Source organism: Hetaerina americana, unplaced genomic scaffold (assembly GCF_022747635.1).
Source record: "Hetaerina americana unplaced genomic scaffold, ioHetAmer1.1.p SCAF_38, whole genome shotgun sequence".
In the NCBI taxonomy this organism is placed as follows: Eukaryota; Metazoa; Arthropoda; class Insecta; order Odonata; family Calopterygidae; genus Hetaerina; species Hetaerina americana.
Window position 1 is genome coordinate 1,807,789 of NW_027286963.1, and position 18,367 is coordinate 1,826,155.

Below are 18,367 nucleotides of genomic sequence, written 5' to 3' on the forward strand. Positions count from 1 at the left end.
TTATCATAGAATAATAAGATGAACTTAAATGACATTGACACTTCCCTTCCAAATATTCTTTCTGGAGTGGATTTGACCTTCCCTTCCTCTGTGCGACCTCTCAAAGAGAACTGCCGATGGTGCCCTCACTGGGATCAGTTTCGTAATGCCAACCCCACCCAACGTATCTTCATGCACTCTCAAATATTCTCGTCCATTGTGCACTGTCATTGTACCGATGGAATTTTCGTGATCTTGCAAGGCACCTCTCCTCTTTGACACAGTTCCTCCAAGTTCATTCCTACCCACTTTGTTGGATTTTAATTGTTTCTTGTCCTTTGCGCCTCTCATCCACTTGCGGATGAACCAAGAGTTGAAGGAAATGCTTTCGAAATGTGCTCTCTTCTTCATCTTATCCATGAATAAACGTTTGGATTTTATTCTCTTCCACTTTAAACACAATCTCAAAGCTTGTTCTCCTGCAAATGCTATTGCAGCTACGGAAAGTCCAATTGCCACCGCTTTATAAGTTGTCAACAAGTCTGCATTCCTCAGCTGTCTGTCTTTGTTCCCCAAGTTGAGCGGACAGATCTCTGAGTGCGGGAGATCAGAGTTCATGAGGTGATTCACAATGCCTGCTTCAACCAAGGATGTTAGCCTGTATGTTGAAAAGAGATGCGTTTGGTAATGAACATTAAGAGGAATGTACAAACATGCAAAATAGCCATTAATATCACCGTGGATGCAATTGTATTCTGTCAATAAAATTAATTATGCATATAAATTGACATATTCCTCTGTACAAAGGAAGAAGTGTTTATTTTGGAATTTTGAACATTACTTATTCCACAATGGCAATCACGTGAAATAAAGAGCTTTGATTGGGGATTTCTTGGAGCTGCTGCTAATTGCAGTGGGCAGCTGTTTAAATTTCTACATTTCAAAGATGTCTAGGATGCTAAAATTGGGCGGAGGGGTCACAACATAACAAACTGCAACATAAAAATCTTGGAGTGGAAAAAAATCAAACTGAAATTTTAAAGATTAGAAATAAAATTTGTTTTGAAGAAATTACAACATTAGTTCAATAGTTTCAGCCTCAACTTTGTGGAAGTTCATTTTATTAAATGAAAAAGAAACACTTTGTTCCAATCCACCACTTTATTACAGGTATGACTAGTTTCGACGCTACTTGGAACCTGAGGATGGCGCCGTAGCGTCGAAACTAGTCGTATCTGTAATAAAGTGGTGGATTGGAACAAAGTGTTTCTTTTTCATTTATTAAATTACTACATATTTTGAAGGGTCTGAATAAAAATGTTGTTTCGATAATGTTGTTTGTAATGATGCAAATGAAATATAGCTCATTGTAATTTATGCACAGGTCATAATTCATCCAAAAAAACAGATAGAAATGTTGAATATTAAAAACATTATGGGTGTAATGAGAGCGGGTATGAATGTTTGTTGGGTTTGAGTCATAGAGTTTACGTGAAGTGGACGTGTATATGGATCCCTGAACATGATTCCTATTTATACATATTGAATTATTATCTACAATGATAAAATTACATGAAAATAATAACAGCTAATGAGACCAATCCAATTATTCTGAGAGAGTGTTTGTATTTAGCCACAAGCAAACCATAAGTGGGAAGCACTTACAAATTCATCCTTAGCCCATCTGAAGAATCTTCTACTGCCATGAGAGTGATATCACATTATCACATGCATTTATAAATAGTTTGAGCTTGAAAGGATCAATCAAGTCAATATCTCTGGATTGAAATATGGAAAATACACTCTGCCTACCAGACTCTAATGGTAGTGATAAATTAGAGTAATACCAAAGTTAACTCGCGATTATCTGCCTTAATGGTTGTGTGACGAATTGAAATATGTAGAAAATATGGTTGTGACATAAATGAATATATATGAAAACTTGCCCATATTGCTCTGTGAGATTAATTAATGCTTTTAGCAATTAAAAATATCATTATTTTCAATTTTTCAGTCATTTTTATAAAGGGTGGAGTCGTATTTTGACAAGAAAAGAGAATATCTGATCAGGTGAATAGCTGACTGTATTTTACACAGATAGCAAACCATTCATGTAGCCAGGAATACAACAAAAATGACTGGTAAAGGAGGAATTTTAAAAAAAGGTTCAGTATTTCAGAGTCATATTCTTTACTCGATACTGAGTAAAATAATGCAGTGAAGACAGTTAATGTCAAATTTGTTATATAGTAAAGCTATATATTTGTTTGCCTTAAAGGAGATTACGGATTTCTAAGATCTAATTAATGCAAGGGAAACAATAATGGGAAAGTGCAGATGGTACAAAAATGTTGAAATCAAAACATTATATACTATGGATAACTTTTGATTTTGTGAAATTCGATGTATTTTTCCCTGGATATGAGAAAAACTTTTTAAAAATTCCAGGTATTTTTAAATTTGTATTAAAAAAATATCTGTATCAAATTTTGAAAGAATTAAATTATCTTTTTGGTCGTAAATTTATTAAAATGTTGTCATGCTGGTTTATAGAGAATGGTATGGTTTATCCGTAAAACAGATAATCGAGAGTTATCTGTATCAGTTTCATATTTATTTCCTTTTTTTCAGAAGGGATTTTTGATCAATAAGTTCATAAAAAAACAGTTCTTCAAGAATTCTAACACTAATAAAAAAATTATATTAATATTATTAATAAACATTGTTGACATACTCACAAGGGATTGAATAATTTTGGCAAGGTGCTATTTAGTGGATAGAAAAATGCCATCGGAAGATGATTGAAGGACTCTGGGGTGATGGCAAAGGTGCATCTCTGGGATTCTTCAATTCCGTCCTCAATTTTTCTCAAGTAGTCTCTGAAGAGAAGTCTATCCACCACTCTCTTCTCCCGGATGAACATCAGTCCCTCTGCAAATGACGCGGAGGTGAGAAATACCATTGCATTCAAAATATATTACAGCATAAATACGAAACAAACATTTTTCATAGAGCAAAAAAAATTAAGGGATCAAGGTTCGAATCCCAGTCAAGGTGAATGATTTTTACACTCTGAAATTGTTCCATCATAAAGCACAATTAGCGAATGACTCTATTAAAAATTGCTATTGTGGCATCTACCGCAGTTTCTTTGGAATTAATCTGTGGATGATTATAATTGTTTTCGACTATTTCTCTTCTCTCATGATTGTGTTTTTTGCTCAACGCAACTGAATCATCTTTTATTAATTTACACTCAAACCAGACTTTCTAACAAACATCAACATTCATTGTATTCAACGAATTCTACTAGTGTAATCTCTCAAAAGTAAGGTCTCCAATGTTTTTATAGACAGCTAGAAACAAGTATTTTTAACAACTGATACAACATTTCAGTGCTTGAACATTTCTCTATTTCACCATATAGTTTTTATTTCAACCGATACATTTTTGTAGCCACAGGAATTGTTTTTGTATGCTCATGTCATATCTACTCATTGCCATGTAATTGAGGAAGCATTGGGCCCTATCGCTCAGATTTCTTCATCATCGCAGATGCACCATCCAGCCAAATATTCTCTCTATTTAAGAAACAATTACCAGTCACTAGAGCAGTCACTAGATGCCAAGCCTGGATCATAGGGTGGGTAGGTAACGATGTTCCGTTCAAACTGTTGCAGGAGAGTGAAAATTTGATGGGTGACGTGGGAGCATTTACTAAACATTCACCTTTTCTGGTTCTAAATCGCCCATCTGAGTTGTTTTAAGTGTCTCAAAATGGCTGTCAACTTGCTTTAGGTCCAAGAAATTATGAAATTAACCAAAAATACCCCGTTTTGATCCTGAAACATAGCTACCATGATTTTTACCAATTTGATGGGTGACGTGGGAGCATTTGCTTAACATTCATCTTTTCTGGTTCTAAATCGCCCATCTGAGTTGTTTTAAGTGTCTCAAAATGGCTGTCAACTTGCTTTAGGTCCAAGAAATTATGAAATTAACCAAAAATACCCCGTTTTGATCCTAAAACATAACTACCATGATTTTTACCAATTTGATGGGTGACGTGGGAGCATTTGCTTAACATTCCATCTTTTCTGGTTCTAAATGGCCCACCTGAGTTGTTTTAAGTGTCTCAAAATGGCTGTCAACTTGCTTTAGGTCCAAGAAATTATGAAATTAACCAAAAATACCCCGTTTTGATCCTAAAACATAACTACCATGATTTTTACCAATTTGATGGGTGACGTGGGAGCATTTGCTTAACATTCCATCTTTTCTGGTTCTAAATGGCCCACCTGAGTTGTTTTAAGTGTCTCAAAATGGCTGTCAACTTGCTTTAGGTCCAAGAAACCATAAAATAGACCAAAAATACCCTATTCCGATCCTAAAGCATAGCTACCATGATTTTTACCAACGGACTGTGTTCATTTGTACTTTCACATCCTTGTAAAGAGGACTACGGCTACTCCTGTGATTGCCTTTTGGTCTCAGGTGTGAAGTTAAGTTCCCTAGTTTTTTCACCAGCAACAAGCAATGATGATAAGGAGATAGATAAGGTCCAATGCTTTCTCAACAATTTGACAGCGAGCTGGTATGACTATTGTGCTTATTATTAAAGGTGGGTTTTCAATAATTCCTAATGACTGTTGTAATATACATATGTGAGAACGTCCCTCTTGTTTATCATACATTTATTTACTTCTACGTTTCCTCGTAACTTCTGCCTGTCCTCATGCTGTCTATAAATTCTACTCTCTTCCTTCCTCTACCCAACTTTCTGAAGATTCTTCCTTCTATCAATGCCTCGTATCAACATCCTACAATATTTTCTCCACACACTTTTTCAGCCTTCTTAGGATTTCCCCCAGCAACTTCCCCTCTTCATTGAACATATTTAAAACCTTGAAAAGTATATTCACCATCCAACATTAAATTCATATCCCAAATTTATTCCTTCACACCCATCCTCTTGCCTCACAGATTAGGCCTCAGATTCATTAGGCACTATGCTACTCCACATTTAAAGTCTTTAATAAGTTTTGTTTGCATGCTTGGTCATCATTGATAACCTACATATTAAACAAAAAACTGCATAAAAAAAACCAGCACTGGATTTTGTGGTTTCTAAATTCAAGACAGTAAGCACTGATTACCATCATCATGATCAGGGGATCAGATGACAGCATCACATTCTGTGATAAGAGGAGATGGGATAACATTTGCCCAAGGAGCCAATTCAGAGTTGTCAAATCTCAGAGAATGTAAATTGAGCATTTTATTAAAAAAAAGCACAAGGCTTCCAAAAAAATTCAGCTAAAAAAAAACCGTAAACACAGTAATCAACCGGAAGGTCAGTTTGATAGGTGATGGTAGAGTTCACCCGGTACTAAGCCCTATACGGCATGTGAAAATTCACACATCAGGGTAGGGAGGCCAGTTCCTTTCCCTGTGCCGGTTATGGTTTCCCAGGAAGACCTGGTACCCAAAAAATCACTTCAGCTTGGGTGGAGCTGCAGGTGCCCAGAGTGCCTTGCCCAGGAATCGAACCTGGGACCCTCCCAGGTCAGTAGTCCAACGCTCTACCCCCTGGACTACCACGCGACCCACAGAAATTCAGTTATGAATGACAAATAGAAACAAAATTAATGCATTACTACATACCTTTCCTAACAAGTTCCATCAGAGCTTCATCAGAATTATTCACAAATTTTCCTAAGCCAATGTCAATGGATTTCTGCAATAAACCGTATCTCTCATCATCCTGTGGAAAGATATGATTAATTATAAGCTTAAATTCCAAAGCATCTCTCCAGATACACTAAGAAAATACAGTTGTACCTCTCATAATGAGTAACTAGCACAGTGAGTAATTCAAAAAACGAGCAAAAATATTGGTCCCAAAAACCAATGATTTAATGAGTTACTTATCACATAACAAGTGATGAGGAAATGGGAATACCCATAGATTCATTGCGCACCTGCCAATGCAGAATTTGTCTCTAGCACTCTTTCCGCTAGCATTAGTGATCACATTAGCATTGTTAATGATCGCACATTTTTCCAAACTTGTGTTAAAACATGTTATTAGCAATTTTTTGGGCAAAGTTAATTATATTTTGTGCATAAATGGTTTTATAAATGACCCCGAAGAAAAATTCTGCGAGAAGAAATCCATGAGAGAACAAAAATAACAGTAGAAATGGTAAGTAAAATCAATGACAATCGGGAAGGAGGTGTGAACTTGGCTAAAATAGTACACACATCAACACCTGGTCGACATAAACAATTGGCCTTTTCTTTGGGTACACGGACAAGACTAATGAGATAGTTGCTTCATATGGAGCGAGACAAGATTATCTACGCATAGGTTAGGGTTACGCAGTAAAAGGCAGCATTGTGTATCGACTCATTGTGAGCTGTATGACAAATGGCACTCACATTGAACATTTGTAGGAAAAGCAGTTTAAATTGCTCTTTAATTTTATGTACATTTTACAATTGTAAGTTAAATGTAATAAACACTGTAAAAGTCTTAAAGTCCCAATATTTTTATTTTCCAATACTCTCTATTCATATCTTTAAGATGTGATGATTGTCTTAAGGCATGAGATTTCAATGCTTCCCCAACATACCACCCATGACGAAAAACCAATTATTTGTGTTGTTCAGGAGAATGTCAAATAGGTTTTAAAACAAGTATTCTGAAATTGCAATGCTACAGGATGTTTAGCTAGTAAAAAATAGCTATCATGGATACCATAATGACCCTATTATCTGTAAATATATATATATACATATATATATATATATATATATATATATATATATATATATATATATATATATATATATATATATATATATATATATATATATATGGGTCGCGGTAGTCCAGTGGGTAGAGCGTTGGACTGCTGACCTGAGGGTCTCGGGTTCGATTCCCGGGCAAGGCACTCTGGGCACCTGCAGCTCCACCCAAGCTGAAGTGATTTTTCGGGTACCAGGTCTTCCTGGGAAACCATAACCGGCACAGGGAAAGGAACTGGCCCCCCTACCCTGATGTGTGAATTTTCACACGCCGTATAGGGCTTAGTACTGGGTGATCTCTACCATCACCTACTAAACCGACCTTCGGGTTGATTACTGTGTTTATGGTTTTTTTTATATATATATATATATATATATATATATATATATATATATATATATATATATATATATATATATATATATATATATATATATATATTTATGCATAGTACATGCTTAGGTAGTTACTTATGTGTCAAATTGTTCTATTAATAGAGAATGAATCCATTGCCTACACATTCAAATATGCAGACTTCTTAATCCTACATTATACTTACGTAAATAATTGATTCTAGTGGACTTCCACTCTGGCCTATCCAACGAAATGATTTGCTAGCTATATCCAATGGTCCGTTGATAGGCAAGGTGAAACGTGAGAGGGTGAGGAAGGCTGTAAGGTTGGCCGTATAGAAAGCTGTAACTACAGTAATGAATATCCACCAAGTTGCAAATAACAGGCGGGATGAGTCTGGAAATAATAATTTTGTAAGTATGTATTCAATTCTTTTGAATATCCATAAATGCATTAATGTATTCTATACAATAAACTGCCACAGATATGCAAATATATTACAAGTTTAGCTACAATTAAAAATGCTTAACGAGTAAAGTTGTTTTTGCCTGTGAAATATTATTACAGTCCCTCAAGAGTATCAATGACAAAGTATGATGTCCAGTGTGATAAAAAACTTGCTCTTTCTCTATTTCTTGTCAGCAATTGTATCTATTCGTTATTGTTTCTTGTGAATAATTTATATTTTGTGATACACGTATAGAAAAAAATGTTCTTCTTCTTTTGCATGGCCACTCATGATGCCTCCTACATTGGACTTTTTACTAATCTCTGGACAAATACGTAAATATTATTATTACTATAAAATCTAGAATATAAATAAAATAATATGCCTAAGTTTTCTTACAATAGAAGAAATTCGACATAAACACATAGCTTTATCTCCAAAAGTAAAATAAATCTGAGAAAATTACAACCTAACTTCACATCTAGTAAATTTAATGTTGAAAATTTTCATACCCATAAATTTTCACTCATGATGCCTCCTACATTGGACTTTTTACTAATCTCTGGACAAATACGTAAATATTATTATTACTATAAAATCTAGAATATAAATAAAATAATATGCCTAAGTTTTCTTACCAATAGAAGAAATTCGACATAAACACATAGCTTTATCTCCAAAAGTAAAATAAATCTGAGAAAATTACAACCTAACTTCACATCTAGTAAATTTAATGTTGAAAATTTTCATACCCATAAATTTTCAAAATTAATGAGTTGGGATAAGGGGAGAAAAGGAGAGGTTGTCTGAGGGAGAATGGCATAGAAAGAATCGGGACTCTTGGTGGAATAAACCCCCCTGCAGATTTCAGTGTCAATTACATTTCCTTGACAGCTCAAGAGGTTAGAGCATCCGCTGGGCAAGTGGAATGATCCGTGGTTCAAGTTGTGGTCAAGGTAATATTTTTGTGCTTGTGATCTACTAGATTCCGCCTTCTCTACCTATCCCGTGTTCCTAACCCTTTTTCTTTTACCTATTACCATATATATATATATATATAATAAATTAGACAGCAACAAACAATACAGAAACACAAAAAAAGATCACTCACACGTTATTTCTTGATCATTTCGACAGAATTCTGCTCCGTCTTCACTGGAAGATATAGAAGTAATGCTATCTTCTGATGAAGACGGAGCAGAATTCCATCAAAATGATCAAGAAATAACGTGTGAGTGATCTTTTTATGTGCTTCTACATTGTTTGTTGCTGTTCAGTTTATTATTCAACACTTCCATGTTACGTCGATGAAATATATATATATATATATATATATATATATATATATATATATATATATATATATATATACACACACATATTAAGACATATTTTTATATATACATATATATATACATATATATATATATATATATATATATATATATATATATATATATACACACATATTAAGACATATTTTTATATATACATATATATATATATATATATATATATATATATATACACATATGTATGTGTGTGTGCGAATGTGTGTGTGGATAATATCCATGTCTAATTCATTAGTCTTAATTCCACAGTTTTATGAATTAAGTAAGCAAACACTCATCTAATCTTCTAATCAAGGTGATTGGTAAAAACTGTCAAAAATCTCTTCAGTTTAAAAAAGTTATTCTGAACATTGTCCCAGCATTGTCTCTTACCTGATATTGGATTAAGAGTAGATCCCTGCTTCATCAAAGCACCGTAAACAAACCAGACGCAAGATGTCAATGAGAATACCTTGGAGAGACGAGAACTACCTCTGCATAGCCGAACACGCACTACCATTATGGCATACATAACTGGTCCAACGATGAATACAGAGAGTAGAATAAGAATCCAAACCTGTGAATTTTACAGAAGTAAAACAGTTAATGTTTCACCACACATTTCTAGTTATTAATTATTATTAATTAAAAAATGTGCATGTAGCCATTTTCAGGTGGCACACAGGACACTTGAAATATGATGGATTTCACACCAAACAACAACAAAGCGATCATTGAAAAAATCAATCATTCACACAACCATTAAATAAAAAATCAAACTAAACGGCCGCATGGGTAATCAAGGGAAATACAAAGTAATACGGTCCAGCATTAGACCGCGTCCAAAATTATTAACTGTCTAACATCACAACCCATCCAAAATCAGTCATCATCAAACATCAACCACCATCACAATCCAACTTCTCACTCCGTCCATATCACTTACACACCAATATTTTATCTCGCCACAAATTGATTTCTTCATGGACTCTTAAATTACCCTTACGATGTAAAACTTTCAAAATGTAAAAATCGTTTGCCCATCCCAATCAAGGTGAATGATTTTTACTCTTTGAAAATGCTTCATTGTAATAACGTATGTACATCAGCAAATGACTCCATTAAATAGATGCTGGGAACCACAGAAGAAAAGAAGCGAAAAAGAATTGTGAAAGATTGTTGTTGAAGACAGCAGAAAAAGTTCTGAAAAGCCCCATATACAACCGTATTTTCTCATCGATAAAGCGCACAATATCAATACAAAAATGTTAAGATGATTGAAAAAGACAATGCATGGTATAGTATGTGATGAAAATTAAAAAAATCCAACCATAGACTTATTTTTACACACACTATATATAATTTTTATCCCCATATTTGTGTGTGTATATATATATATATATATATATATATATATATATATATATATATATATATATATATATATATATACACACACATTTATATATATATTCACATATATATTTCTATACGGAAGTGCCGAATAGTACAACAGTAACACACAATATAGAAACACAAAAAAAGAAGAACACTCACACGTTATTTCTTGATATTTTGACAGAAACAATCTGTCTTCATCTGAAGATATAGAAGTAATTTTTCTATTTTTCATTACTTCTATATCTTCAGATGAAGACGGATTGTTTCCGTCGAAATATCAAGAAATAACGTGTGAGTGTTCTTCTTTTTTTTTTGTGTTTCTATATTGTGTGTTACTGTGTATTGTACTATATACTATATATATATATACATATATACATGCATGTGAATACAGATGCATGGTAAAGTTCTGGGTGCACGTTTTTAATAAGGTGCATTCACCTAATAATTCAGTAATTCAGTTGCTTACACTGTGACTCAAACATCTGTTGTCATTGTCCATCAAACAGATCTACAGATACAGCAACCAAATGTAATAAAAATATGAACTCATTTCTTGTTGAAGATAAGAAAGGTTTTTTCCAGAAGATTGGTAGGTATATAAACATTGTTTTCTCGATCAATTAAGCCCATATATTTTTTTTTCAATGCTTCCACGTGAAAAATTTGAATGAACAATATAATCAAAAAAATAAAAAATTGAAAAGATTATTTTTGTATCTAAGTGTAGAGGAAAAAAAGAGATACTTCATAAATCTAAAGCTTAATTTAAGCTTCAAGAAAACTTTTGAACTTACCGTAGTGTCAAATGGTGCAAGTAGACTTGATCCAGAAGCTGACTCTTGGGGTCTACGAAGTAATACAACCCATTCTTCTTTTGCAAGCGCTTTGGAATAAGATACTTTTCTCGTGTAGAGCATAGGCAGGAAGGCAGCAGCCATATCTGCCTTCTTTAATCAAGACAAAGGATATGGAGTCAAATTATGCATGAAAACTGAAAGTTACTCAAATGTAATCAAAGCACAGATATCGACCCGAAGGTTACTTTGATAGATGAGGATGGAGAGGTCAATTCATGCTGATAAACGTTATGTGGTGTATGAAATTCAGGCATCAACAGGGTGAGAAGAAAGAAAGGGTGTTCCCCGTGGTTTTCCTGGAGAAACCTAGTATCATAAAAAATATACAAAGTCTGGATGAAACGGAGTGTGCCCAGAGAAATCAACTGGAATGGAACCAATGCTCTCCAGCCAGCAAGCCCAGTGCTCTACTCACTGGGTTATCATTCTAATAAAAATTCAAATTTGTTAATGAAATATTGAGTCAGAGGCCATGACGCGGACTATAACCGCGCCCAATAGCGGCGCTGGTTGCCTGAGACCCGATGAGCCGTATGTCCTTGGCGGATCGTCGAGCTGTGCGTATGGTGCCATTTATGTTTAGTTTCTGTTGTCCTTGGTTTTTATTGTTTGCCGAAAATGGAAATTGACGAAACCACGGAGCAACAAATCAACATCAAGTTTTTTGATGACATTACAGTGAAAGTTATCAAGAAATTACTGAAATTTTGACAGCTATTTACGGTGATAATGCTACGAAGAAAACATCCGTTTTCAAGTGGATTGAGCATTTTAAGGATGGCCGACAATACGTCACGGATGATACAAGGCCGGGACGACCTTCAACCACCTGTATTGACGACAACATTGATCGTGTGCAGTCCCTTGTCCTTACCGATCGTCGAAAAACTGTCCGAATGATGGCTGATGAATTGAATTTAGGAAAATCAACAGTTCACACTATTTTAACCGAACATTATGGATGGATCATTCACCATGACACAATGCACCTGCACATTCGGCATTGATTGTTCGCCAGTTTCTGGCCAAAAATTCATTCACCATCCTTGAGATCATCCTCCTCATTCGCATCAGATCTAGCCCTCTTGTGATGTCTTCCTATTCCCAAAATGCAAAAATGTGATGAGGAGACATCACTGGGAAGATGAGGAAGACACAATAAAACAAGAAACGATGAGAAAACTGAAAAGCCTAACTGCCAAGAGAACTTCCAAGGGTGCTTTAAACAGTAGTGGAAAAGAAGAAGATGAAATAAGTGCATAGCCTACGAATAGAGAGTACTTTGAAGGGGAACAGAATGTAGATGTAGACTAAATTTGGAAAAATAGTTTTTTTAGGCCTCAGTTCGCATATTTATTGGACAGAGTAGTATGTATGTTGTTAGCAGATCCATTCGATATACCAGAAGTTGTAACATACTGTTGAATAATTAATAGTAATGTCTCTACAGAAGTACCAACATAACGCCACAAAAAAAATCGAAAATCAAATATACGTAACCCATGGAAATTCAAAATTCGCGGTACTTTTTGAATAGACCTCGTATCTGCTTTCAGAATCTCTCTTCAATTAAAAGCGAACATAATTGTATAACCTTTTGCTTACCAAGTAAGTTGAAAATCATGTTTAAGCACTTGAATAAACGCACTTATTGAAGAGATTGCAATGCACAATGCAATATATTATTTTTTGGCTGGGAAGGGGAGGTTAATCCAGTATTTTTTGGATATATAAGTACCGAATACTCATTTTGAATTTTATCAAAGCCAAAAATATCCCCAGGGGGAGGCCATGTCCTCCCTCCTACACTATTGGACCCATCCCAGATGTATCTACTGAGATATGGAGTTTTCAAAGTTATTTTTGATTAAAATGTTTTACCTGAAGATTAGTTCATACCTATAGTCTGAAAAACATCAAGCATGATAAGGCTTCCATGAAATAACACAACGTTCAAATGGACAGAGTATATTCCTTTGGTACTCACCCCTCCTGTGATCATGTTCACGACGCTCTTGGCAGTGTTCTCCGATGTTGGCACAATCGTGTAATTGAATCCAAACTTCTTGCGAAGCAATTCAACAAACCGAAAGGCAACGCCGATTCCATATGTTTGGTTGCTGGTCTTGTTTATTTTGATATCACTCAGGGGCCAATCCTGAAAAAAATCATTAAATTCATTAAAAAACGTGATTTGATAATTTGTTTATTACAACTATTTGAGATTAGATGCTAAAGTTCATAATCCAGAGGTAAAAGACTGTGTAAAATAAAACCGCAGTTAGCTATCCCATGGTTGATTTGATAGGTGAGGGTACAGCTTCACCTATTATTAAGTTCAATGGTACGTGACATTCATATGTCAACAAGGTAATAATCGGGGCCAGATCCTTTTCCTGTGCTGTCTATGGTTTCACATGAAATTCTGGTATCTGAAAAATCACGCTGTTCGGGTGAAGCTGAGGGTGACCAGAGGTGTGCCCTGGAATCAAACCTATATTATCCACTATAATAACCCCTTTGGAGGCCTATCCTATGTCGATGTCCGTACCCTTTGGCAAGATGAACCTTAACCTTCAATGTGAACAGGTGAGGATTGATACATTTCCAGTCATTGCTATGTCCGGCTTGAAAATGATGAAGCCGCACGACATCATAAAATTAAATTACGGCCCGCAAAAATTATAATCGTGGAAATTGTCGAAATCAAACACTGCACTCGTAAGAGGTGCGTTCACGTTATAAAGTCTCTTACTTTATTCCTGGCAAACTTCTAACACCCGTAATTTGAAACTTCTGTAAATTCTCAACACAACCTCCCTCTACATGCAAATTATTTTTGCAAAGTCCATGGCCAAGTTACTGTAGAATTGATCCCTCTTTTGCCCACTGGAAAAAAAAACAGCTGGTCCGTGGTCCCGCGGCTTCTCGTGTTCGCTATCATGCTACGACGTTCGTCTTTCTTCAACTGTCACGCACTCATGAGGTCACATTTTATACACATGTCCACGGCACCATCACCGCAGCATTTCCTTGACTTAATCGACGGTTAATTGCAATATGGGTGTGTTAAACCGCGCATGTGGAGATGAGGGATGATTATATGCTGTTCATTAACAAATAAGGACGCCATTTTGTATTGAAAATGCTTCTTACTCTTATTAAAGCTATACGAACTCAGTGCATTTTACGGTTCATCCGGGGATCGAGATTAAGCTGTGGCTATCGAACTGGCTTCCCACCCAGAGGGCCCGGGTTCAAATCCCGGTGGCGGTGTTGAATATATTTCAATGGTATCTTGATCCCTACTTGAGGTGCTATGTGGAGGGCACTTTGAGTGAGTACGCCGTCCGTCGGATGGGACGTTAAGCTGCGGACCCCTCTGCGCCTTTCGTAAAGAGCAGGCTAATGCCGACGCCGGGTTTCTCTCCACCCTTCTTTCATTCCTGTCCATCCCTAATGGCGCAAATGACCTAAGCTGTCGGTCGTCTCCCCTAAGCGCTACTACTACTTCGGTTCATCCATTTACGTCTTATATTTATTAAAAGTGCCCGCACATTTTGAGTTCAACTGCATCTGACCATCTTCCTTGATTTTGGAGAGATAATTGAGAGACTTTATAACTTGAACGCATCACTCTTCTGTCCCAGGTCGTCGCAAAGCGTGGTTAAAACCGTGTAAGGTGGTAAAGCATGTAAACCGCATCGATATTTTTCTCTTGGGGCTAAAACTCAGTTGTAAATAAGGCAAAAAATAAGTAAACCATGAGCGTAATAATTTTCTTACCGGTTAAGAACGCCGGTATGTCATGCCACCAAATTTCAATTTTTCACCCTCTGAAAGTTTTTTTTTAAAGGCGGCTGATGCATATTATGATACATCTACATCTACATAATACCCCGCAAGCCGCCGCAAGGGCGTGTGGCGGGGGATAATGATATAATGCTCTACTTACTTTTAAAAATGGTAAAAGTTGTTTCTTTCTGCTGACACCAATCCCTTCGTCACATTGCGTGGAAATCGTTTTGTCCCTGAACTTAGGTCATATGTTTCGCGACGCCTCCAAACATTTCGACCCCCAGGATACTCTAAAATCCCCCACAAACCCTGGTGGAAGTCCAATCTCATACTGAGCCAGAAAATTCGTGACCCTGTACAGGAGAGTCCAAATTGTTCTACTTCGCATTTGTCAGACCATTCTGCCGTTCAAGGCGTCGGTCCATTGTTGAACTCTTCGAGCAATGTGTTTGTTGTTGAAATGCCTACACTGTTGCCAAATTGTCACACCGCAGACTTCAGTGCATCAATATTTTTGATGGAGATGTGACAACAACGAACACCATTTTAATCTACGGGTACTTTCGAATATTTTCGCATACCATAAATAGATGGTTAAAATTTTCATGAAACTCGTTTCACACACTCAAATTAGCTCTAAACACCCAGAATATATGGTCGATTTGGACAAAATTGCTTACTTTCAAAGTTACGAGTCGAAGAGTCTTTCCTTCGAGGGCCAATTTCGCAGATGCACGCTTCTTCACCGTCTTATCTTCGAGCTTCGGAGTCCATTCCCCTTTGTCCAAACTGGAATCAGTGCCTGAAGCGAATAGAAATGAGACGGGAATGATTTTGGGAACAAGAGAATTACCAACAAATCAAAATAGTAATGAATCGGATAATATTGTTCGCGTCATAGCCTAGACTGATTCATTAATTCCTACTAACGAATGGAAATTAAAAGATTTAATCGGTTCCTTCGAATCTAAACGCGGATTTGAAATTCACAATTACTTCTACCCTAATGCTAGCAAACAAAACAACCAACCAACCAGCAGTTATTTAACCTTAGTTAGGCAGGTAACGTTAGTGCTCACCACACACAAATACTCCCTTAAATATTTCTTAAATGCAAACATTAACAGGACATAAAGATGCAGTTCCATGAAAACCATCTGTGATTTCCCAGGAGTATCTCTGCTAGTCGAAAAAATCTCACATACTGGGTGAATCCGAAGCGTCACAGGAAATCAAACCTGGGCTCTCCAGTCAGTGGACCGCCCCTCCACCTACTGGTCTACAACGACCCTAACAACACAACATATGGTTAACTAGAGACAAGATCTTCCAACACTTTAAAACCAGTATCGTTCCGGTTTAAGACCTGTTCAACAAAATCCACATAATCTTACCGTTATGCATGAAGGTGCTAGCAGGAATGACGTAAGACGTAGTGTAATTTCTTGGGAGGTTAGTCTGATGTTGAATTAAAGGTGGACCAGCGGTGTGGTTACCAAGGAATGCCGCAATGAGGACCATGCCGGAGGTCAACGTCATTTCCATTGGATTATTCGTGAATGGCAATTCCATTGTTCTGCTGTGTGTGGCGAAAAATCTTACAGCCGGTATTCTAGTCAGGGCCTGAAATTGGAAAAGAAAAAAATGTACTTTTATCTTAAAAGCGACATTGAAACCAAGGCTTTATTTCTTTTCTAATAAAGGTATTTGTCTCAGGATTAGCCAATTAAATTTCTTGGTATATATTTAAATTGTCATCTTTACTGGGATTCTCATATTGATATGCTCTTGAAGAAACTCAATCTACTGCGTTAGCTAATCCAGACAATCCGCTTTACTGTTTCTAATAATGAATAATGTTCTTCTATCACTCTATTGTGGTCAGCATTGTTCTCATATTGTTCCAAATGTTATTTTCTGGGGTTCATCCCCACTGGCCACATCCATTTTTTAACTACAAAAAAAAGTTGTACCATTGATGGCTAATGTTAGATGTGATGCCCCCATAGTCTTCCATTGTTTAGGAAGTTAAACCTTTAACCTCTTCCGTGTGTTTATATTTTTACTGCGGTAGCATACACAAGAATGAACCTAAGACTTTCCCTACCAATGCTGACGTTCAGAATCACGTTACCCGCACTACAAACAATGTACACGTCCATTTTGTGCGTACAAGATGCACCTACCAAGGCCCTAAGAACATGGGAATTATCTTGTACGGTAAAATTCTATCTTTTCTGAAATATACTATGTGCTTAGTGACCCTAAAGAGTAAATTCAGATATTTTTTAGTCTAAAGAATGTTTTATAGTGTGGATGAATGCCTGCCTTTCAATCAATGAATGTGTCTGTATTCAGCTTGAATTGTATCCTCATGTTTCTATTGTTTTACATATATGTATATTCATATATATATATATATATATATATATATATATATATATATATATATATATATATTCTACTTTGACAAAACCTATTCCACATGGTCTGCTGTTGAATAAATGATGATATGATATAGGTATTTCGATCCTGAAGTCGGTTTACTGCAATCCTCCATCTTTCTCTATTCAGTGTTTATTCTCCAATGTCTCTTGGTCTTTCTTAAAGAGTTATCTTCCCTTTTTCCCATCGATGATGTTTCTAACTAATCCATTTTGCCTCGAGATGTGCCCAATCCATCTTTAATACCCGTCTTTGTCGTAGTGTTCTCTCCATGTGGTACTTTCCTCTTCAGCTCTTCAGTGTGCTTCCCTCGTTCCTCACTTCGTCAGTCCATTTAATAATCTTCAGCATTCCCCACTTCAGCCCCATGTTTACGAGGCTAATTCTTGCCTCTTCTTTATGAACGCCTCCTTAGCTTGAGCTATTCATTTTTGCCCTACGATTCACAAACAAATCATTTTCTTAGAGTACGATATTTTGTCAAAAAACCAAGGTAAGACTTCGCATCCTAAATTCTAAGAGACAGAGATACAGAAAAAGCGGCAGCAAAGCGGTCACGTGACGCAGTTGTGTATCGCACAGCGGTTCAACAATTGCTTAGGTTCAAAAGTGTTTCGACGCTCAAATTACGATTATAAGTTAACTGAAGAGTCGCGGAAATCATTATTGAATTTTCGCATTTACAGTTCCCCAATGAAACAACCCTGAAAAGAGGCCGATATTATAAAAGCACTGTACATAGTGAACGTTTTCAGTGAATTTGTGAAAATGGCGAAATTGGTCATCGTTATGTGATACAATACTTTTATTTGAAAGGCCTCAGCCCAAGCAATATTCAAAAACCTGAACTGGATTCTACTCAGGGCGAATCTGCTCCTCCGTTTACAACAGTAGACTATTGGGTAGCAGAGTTTAAACGAGGTCTAAATAGCTGTCAAAA

General features: G+C 36.2%; 1 protein-coding gene across 1 annotated transcript; it reads right to left on the reverse strand.

Annotated features, from left to right (window-relative positions):
* Positions 1-24: 24 nt before the first annotated feature.
* Ir76b (Ionotropic receptor 76b) lies at positions 25-17,796 on the reverse strand. The gene is made up of 11 exons (XM_071589423.1): positions 17,749-17,796; positions 16,377-16,605; positions 15,663-15,784; positions 13,172-13,342; positions 11,122-11,274; positions 9,317-9,500; positions 7,346-7,540; positions 5,164-5,233; positions 4,423-4,444; positions 2,718-2,908; positions 25-637 (listed from the first exon to the last, which is right to left on the reverse strand). The coding sequence occupies exons 1-11, from the start codon at positions 17,794-17,796 to the stop codon at positions 25-27; spliced, it is 1,998 nt and encodes a 665-aa protein (XP_071445524.1).
* Between the last annotated feature and the right edge of the window lie 571 nt (positions 17,797-18,367).

What these genes read in the sequence shown, in the direction of transcription:
- Ir76b (XM_071589423.1), bottom strand. Translation starts at nt 17,796, where the DNA reads ATGGGGCTGAAGTGGGGAATGCTGAAGATTATTAAATGGACTGACGAA. An exon ending in TACTCTTAATCCAATATCAG is followed by an intron (nt 7,541 to 9,316) that starts GTAAGAGACAAT and finishes TATTATTTCCAG; the next exon opens with ACTCATCCCGCCTGTTATTT. An exon ending in CCAAAATTATTCAATCCCTT is followed by an intron (nt 638 to 2,717) that starts GTGAGTATGTCA and finishes TTCAACATACAG; the next exon opens with GCTAACATCCTTGGTTGAAG.